Genomic DNA, 6,911 nt, shown 5'->3' with positions numbered 1-6,911 from the left:
GAGGCTGGGCGGTTTGAACCTTCCTCTAAAAGAAAAGGTTGCTCTTTACTCCTTGCGTTAACTCTTCCGGTGCCTGAAAGGCTGAGGCCTTTCAAAAGAAAAAAAAGGAACAAGTGGTCCCACTCTGGACCGATAGAGTGGAGTGCCCGCCTCCTGGTGCAGCAGCATCAATGATAGATGGAGAGTCACTTGTCACAGGGCTGTGGGCGGGGGCCAGGCCCCACGAGGGCCGCGGGACCGGAGGGTGAGCGCGGCTAAGCGCAGGCTCAGAGGAGACCGCCTGCAGGAGGTGATGGTCAAAGACCCTGGGAGAAGGTGGCCAGTGGGAGGAAAGGCAGTCACTTGGAGACGAGGCAGAGCTGCAGATGGTGGAGGATTCTGGAGGTGACAGCAAGGAGAGCACACAACTGCGAGGGGTGGCTGAAGCTTCTGTGCGAACACCGGCCGGGTGCGAGCTAGGAAAGGAGGGCAGCGCGCCGGCGCCGCCGGAGGGTCCCACCTGGGCGGGGGTTGCCATGTCTCGAGAGCGGCACTCCCGCACTGACATCCCCCGCAACCTGAGCTTCATCGCCTCGCTGACAGAGCGCGCCTACTACCTCAGCCAGCGGCCCAGCCTCGAGGAGGAGCCAGAGGAGGAACCAAGTGAGGGAGGGACGCGTCTCGGGGCCCGATCTCGAGCTCCAGGTCCGAGTCGGGGGCGCCGGGCTCGTTCTGCGCCCGCCGGAGGCGGCGGGACTCGGGCGCTCCGCAACCACAGCCCCGATACCCGTAAGAGAGTGCGTTTCGCTGACGCGCTGGGGCTGGAGCTGGCAGCCGTGCGCCGCTTCCGCCCGGGAGAGCTGCCCCGGGTGCCCCGCCACGTGCAAGTCCAGCTGCAGAGGGACGCCCTCCGCCACTTCGCGCCGTGCCAGCCCCGCGCCCGAGGCCTCCAGGTAGGCGGCAGAGGCACTCCGCTTCCCCAGGACTTCCTCAGCTTGGCCTCGGCGGACGTGTGGGAGTGGATTTACCTAAAAGCACCCATTTCCATGCCCAACCCTGGGGTTGCTCTAGCTCACCCACTTTGGGGTTCCCTTTGGCGAGTTCCCTAGGCCACTCTCCCTGCTACCCTCGACTGCCCCGACGCCAGGGTCGGCCTCCGATTGGTCCAGTGCCTCGCCCTGACCCCGCCCCCATTCTTCCCCCGCCCCTCTCCTTCCCCCGGCTCCCTCTTCTCAGCTCCTCCTTTCCCTACAGGAGGCGCGCGCCGCCCTGGAGCCGGCCAGCGAACCCGGTTTCGCCGCCCGCTTGCAGGCCCAGCGCATCTGCCTGGAACGCGTCGAGGCGGGCCCGCTGGGCGTAGCCGGGAGCGCGCGCGTGCTGGACCTGGCCTACGAGAAGCGCGTGAGCGTGCGCTGGAGTGCAGACGGCTGGCGGAGCCAACGAGAGGCGCCCGCCGCCTATGCCGGCCCGGCCCCGCCCCCGCCGCGCGCCGACCGCTTCTCCTTCCGCCTACCGGCGCCACCCATTGGAGGTTCCCTGCTCTTCGCCCTGCGCTACCGTGTGACGGGCCGCGAGTTCTGGGACAACAACGGCGGCCGTGACTATGCTCTGCGTGGGCCGGAGCACCCGGGCAGTGGCGGAAACCCGGAGCCCTTGGGCTGGATCCACTTTATCTGAGACGCAGGCTGCCGACGGCGGAAAAAAATCAAAGGCACCAGGAGGGTTGGGAGATCCCAAACATTTGCCTGGGAGGAATGGGAGAAACCGAAATTGGCGAGGAGCTGTCCTAAGGAGTCAAGTCAGGGGGGGCGAGGAGAATGGGAGAAGCCAAAGGGGTGTAGGGAGTGCGTGGACTTAAAGAAAGCCGAGGAGACTGGGGTGGATGTGAGTGGATGAACCCACATCATAGAAAAGGGAGACGGAAGGGGTGCTGGAATATTAGAAAATAAGCAAAAGGACGGTGGTGACGTTCTCTTCCGTGAGTGGGTACTGGGAGAAAGTGAGTAGGTGGGTCAGGCCTATGTAGTCAAAGGTTGAGGACACCTGTTTGGTATTCAGGAGGTATTTTATGTGAACTAGAGACATACCGCAGTTGAAATCATTTAGATTGCTGGTTCACTCCCTCTTACTGGTCTTTGCCACCCCAGGACCCACAGCCCTGTTGTCCTAGCTTTAACTCAGCCATAATTACCTTGCTTAAGTCCCAGGAACTTGGCCATTGCTCCCCAGCCCCCGGCATTAATGACAGGATTCCTTTGTCACCCCTGCAATCCCTGGATTCAGTCTCTGCTGACAGGCTGGGGAGTGATGGCAGGTAACAGTCAGAGCTCCTTCCTCCAGCGGCAGCCCTGGGGATGAAAATGAAAGCAAAACCAACTCCAGGCCTTGTAGCTAAATAATGTGGTGCCTAAGGGGTGAGTGCAATCAGGGGCTTCCAGAAGAATGCCAGCCTTACCGTTCTGGGTGCCTTCTAATGACCTCTAAGCACTTTATGGACTGTATTTGTCAAGGGACAAGCGAAACACAGGACTCTTTCTGCCTGAGAAGAAAAGGAAATCACTGACTAGCTGGATAACTTTGGGCAAGTTACTTCACCTCTCTGGGCCCCAGTTTCCTCCTTGAGAAACTGCATTTGGATTAGTTGATCTCCTAGGCCCCTTCTTGCTCTAACATTGTATGATCTGTGAGGGGCAGAGTGTGGATTAGAAGCCACATTCTCCCGCCTGCAGTTGGAGTGCTTACAGTTCAGAACACACAGCACCCCAAGCACCTGGTTGGGCCTGAGAATGCTCCTCCAGTTTTTGACACATGTTCCAGAGCCCAGGAAACACCCCATAACCAGCCTGCAGTCTCAAAGTATTCCAGGGCCTCTTTCAAACCACAGCTCATCCTCTGGCCCCTTGCTTTTTGCTTTTGCCCCACAGACTTCCAGCATGGGTGCTATGAGACAGCTTGGGGGAGGTGCCTCTATCGGGGAAAATGATGCTTGGGAGCCCCTAAGATGAAACAGTGTTGGGGACTTTCTTGAGGTTAAAGGATTATTGGTATGAGAAATGGAAAACATTTCAAATAAAGAAACAGAGCAGCTTGAAAATTAAATGGTGCCAGAAGATAGCAGTCTCTTCCATACCCTGAGCAAGTGAATGGGAAAGCTGGACTCTCCTACCCATTTACATTCATGCCTTATCTCTCCTGGTTAACCTCTGCTGGGTGTTTGTTTTTTTGCTCCTTTCACCCCATTTCTAAGCTCTCTTTCCTTCTACCCCTCTCACTATTTTCATTTTCTTGTAGCATGTAGGGTATTTACCTTCATTTCCTCTAGTTCCATCTGCCTCCCTCTTCATCCTTGTCGATCTCTGCTATTCCTTCTCCCTCCAGAAGGAGTGGAGAACCTGCTTCCTTTTCTCCAAGATCATGGTTGGTCCACTTTCCTCTCAGGCTCCTTCTTGACAGTCTTCTGAAGGGAGAAGAAGCAGTTCCTGATGCTACAGATGAACATGGAGCTCCCAGGTAACCAGCTGCCCAAACCCATTTCTTTCTGTTACTGATTTCTCAAAAATTTTTGGATTCCCCTTTTACCACTCAGTGAGAGAAGGCAGATGCACATGTGCCCATACATGCATTCAGAATAGAGTATGGGGCTTGTTTATCATGCCCCTCCTCTCCCAAACCCTAATTCTTTAAAGAAAATAAAAAAGGTTAAAAGAGAAACCCCAAGTCACTCAAATGCCCATTTAAATGTCATCCTTATCTGATAAAGAAAACAAAGAATTTCATGTATCTTGTGGATCGCCTTCAGGTCAGAGTTCCAGCAGAGTGAAGAGAGAAAGTGTACTGGAAGCCACCAAGCAATGCACTTTTTAGTCACTGGTGAAGATCCCAAGAGAGGATAATGGAGCGGGAGGGTTGCTTATTGTGTATGCATGACTGTTACCATGTATTTAGCAATCTCAAGAGCCCACATTTACTTACTTATCCACTAAAATCTGGTGCCTTGCATGCATTATCATCCTCAACCCTATGGATTGAGTAATGTTATTCTTGTTTTAGAGAGAAAACAGTTCAGAAAAGTTAAGTAATTTATTCAAGATCACACAACTAGTAAATGGCAGAGCTAGGGTTGTGAACGCAGGAGGGAGATCTCCAGAGCCTCTGTGAATAAGCATGATGTCATAATATTTTCCTTTAAAAACAAAATTAAAACCTTGCCATTAAAAAAAAAAAAAAAAAAACAGAAACCCTTGCCACATATCTCGTACTAGGAAAAGACCAGTTTCTAATTGTGCTCTGCCTTCCCAGCCTCCCTAACTGGCTTGGGAAAAGCAAAGCACTGAAGGTCCTGAGCTTCATCTGCTCCTTCCAGAAGCTTGCTGCTGCTTTCTGTGACCCTGTGATCAGCAAGGAACCACATTGCCTGCCTGCTAGAGAATTTAGGAACCCATGTGAACTCCAGCCTTCCCATACACTGGGATTCTCTTCTGGCCCTAGGTAGTCCACACCTGTTGACGTGCTGTGCACCTTCTTACCACCCCCCCACCCCCGCCCGACTCTAGCCTTGAATTGCCCAGTTCCCTGAAATTTGCACTGGAAGGGTTCATGAACAGGCTAATTGCTGGATGGTCTGCTGGATGGTCGGTCTCCTGGAGCCTGAGTAATACTAAGGGGATAAATGCAAATGGATTTGGCGTCAGGGAACCAAAGAGAATTCATTGTTCTTGAGCTTTATCTCTAAGAATTACCATTGCTCACCCATTCCTCTATTCTCAGCTGTATAGAGCCAAGACATGAGCCTTGTGGTTTTTCCATATAGAGTTGCCACAGGGTAGCGGTGGGAAGGTGGTAAACTGCAGGTCAAATCTGACATGAGAAACACTAGGAATTTGGCAGAATCTTTAGACGTGTGTCATGTGTTAGGCACAGGACTTTCCTATAAAGCCTGATGACTACAAACAGGAGCAGTTGAGGGTATAACTTGTCAGCCATGGACTGGGAAGTACCATATGAGAAACCTGTACCATGGGCACAGGCTGGGTCCTTGAAGCAATACAGCAGGAACCCTCTTGCCCTTTCCTCTCATCCAGACCTCAGATGTCCTTCCTACATACTCTTCCTGTTCCTTGGTTTTCCTTTATGAATGTAGCTCATCATTTCTCTTCTTAATAAGCCCTAACTCAGCTTGCCAATCTCATCCCACATTTCCTTTCTTCTAACTCCTGTGTTTCTCTGGAGCTGCTCTGGATCTTGGCAATCCAGAGATCACAGAATTCAGAGACCTGAAAAGGCTTGTCTTTAGAGATCACTGGGTCTAGATTCCTCTAGAGATGAGGCCACAGGTCCAGAGATGAGAAGGGACCCCAGCAGGCTCAGAGAATTTGTTGGTACAAGTGCAGATGGGACTTAAACCCAAGCCTCCTGACCACATTCTATTCCCAGGCTACCGAAGAGTCCTCTCTCCACGGGAACAGACCCATGATTTTTCTTGGCAAGGGATACATCAGAAGTGTTTCATTTTCTGCTTCTAGTTTCCATTCCCTACTGCATTCAGGCAGAAAGAGAAACAAAAGGGACTAGTATGTCATTAGCCTTGGCACTTGTTTCAGTGATGTTGCTGAAGAACAGTGAAGTTGCTAAAACAAACAACTAGATAATCTACCCACTGAATAGCTAACCTAGAGAGGAAATAAAAGTGTGTTCTGTGAATCCCCCCAAACCACTGTTCTCACCAGACCCTCCCTGAGCCTCCCGACCTCCTTCACAGTGCAGCTTGGTACTCTGGACCCCATACCTGCTGGTATTGTGCCTCATTTGAGCTTACTCATGCAACTGCCCTCCCTTTTGGATAAAAGACCTCATATTTGAAATAAAGTTGAAATTTGAAAAGAAAGTATAAGATGTTGAGAAGTATTATTTTTTGGGGGCTGAGGGTGGCAAGAGACCCAGAGGCATGATTTCTTCCTCCCTCTCACCCCTCATTGCTTGGCCATCTCATTCCTTGAGATGGGAAGGAGATAACAGAGGAGTTGGGCAGCCCTGTTATGAGACACCCCTATTGTATGACACTACCACTTTGGGCAGTGGTAGAGAAAGTTACCAGGCCTGGGGCTTAGCTCCCCTCTACCCTGTACCCGGAACCAGTTGCTGCTGCATTAAAGGGAATAGCTCAGGTAAAAGGTTTCCCCTTTGGTGGGGTGCTCTTCTTAAGGGATCATCTAAATTGCATTCTGCTCCTTAGGCAGTGGAGGGAAGATCAAAGCCCCTTTGTCAAGGGTAACCCTAAAACAAAGAACAAGAAGCATGATAGAGAGGAAAAGCAAGGACCTTTGTCTATTACAAAATGAAGACACAGATATTAAAGGGAAGTAACCTTGAAAAAGTCAGTTCTAAAACAGTATTGACTCCCACATCACCTGAATGATGAAACAGTCCAATTACCCTCAAAGTAATGAAAGGACATTCCTTATAGGGAGGCCCTAGCCCTAGAATAATCAGATGCCATGTCATTACATCATAATGGCCAAGTTGTGATGTCACTGCAGAGTACCCACTCTTTAGTACACGTAACTGAAACCAGATATGCTGAAGGGTAGAATCGGCATGAGGAGCAGACACCCAAGGAGAGGTAATTGAGGGCTTTCCAGGGGTTCCTGCCGTGGCTTATAGCCTAGGGTTGCTCCATGGCCCTAATGTCTTTCTAAACCTGTCACATCTTAGTTTGGTAATAGGTTTGTCTGAAATCTTTCTTCTGCAAACTTCTTTATTGCAGCTTTTGCTATCCTAAGTCTTCCATACTTGGCAGCTGTGATCGGTCAGCCCTCCCCTCCAGTGTTTCTCAGGACAGAGCATAGAACACTAGAGCAGGGTTTCCCTAAATGGGGCAAAAACTCACCATATCCATTCATTCCCAGGGACAGATCCAAGTTTTTGGTTGTCTG

General features: G+C 51.3%; 1 protein-coding gene across 1 annotated transcript; it reads left to right on the top strand.

Annotated features, from left to right (window-relative positions):
* Window positions 1-515: 515 nt before the first annotated feature.
* Window positions 516-1,656, top strand: PPP1R3E (protein phosphatase 1 regulatory subunit 3E). Its single transcript, XM_068962885.1, has 2 exons — window positions 516-932; window positions 1,234-1,656. The coding sequence occupies exons 1-2, from the start codon at window positions 516-518 to the stop codon at window positions 1,654-1,656; spliced, it is 840 nt and encodes a 279-aa protein (XP_068818986.1).
* The last annotated feature ends 5,255 nt before the right edge of the window (window positions 1,657-6,911 follow it).

The sequence above is a fragment of the Capricornis sumatraensis genome, chromosome 2, assembly GCF_032405125.1.
Source record: "Capricornis sumatraensis isolate serow.1 chromosome 2, serow.2, whole genome shotgun sequence".
In the NCBI taxonomy this organism is placed as follows: Eukaryota; Metazoa; Chordata; class Mammalia; order Artiodactyla; family Bovidae; genus Capricornis; species Capricornis sumatraensis.
The sequence above is the reverse complement of the archived record's forward strand: the minus strand, read 5'-3'. Positions and strand labels throughout refer to the sequence as shown.

Coding starts and splice junctions, on each gene's coding strand:
- PPP1R3E (XM_068962885.1), top strand. CDS start 516: ATGTCTCGAGAGCGGCACTCCCGCACTGACATCCCCCGCAACCTGAGC. Junction 933..1,233: donor CCCGCGCCCGAGGCCTCCAG/GTAGGCGGCAGA, acceptor CTTTCCCTACAG/GAGGCGCGCGCCGCCCTGGA.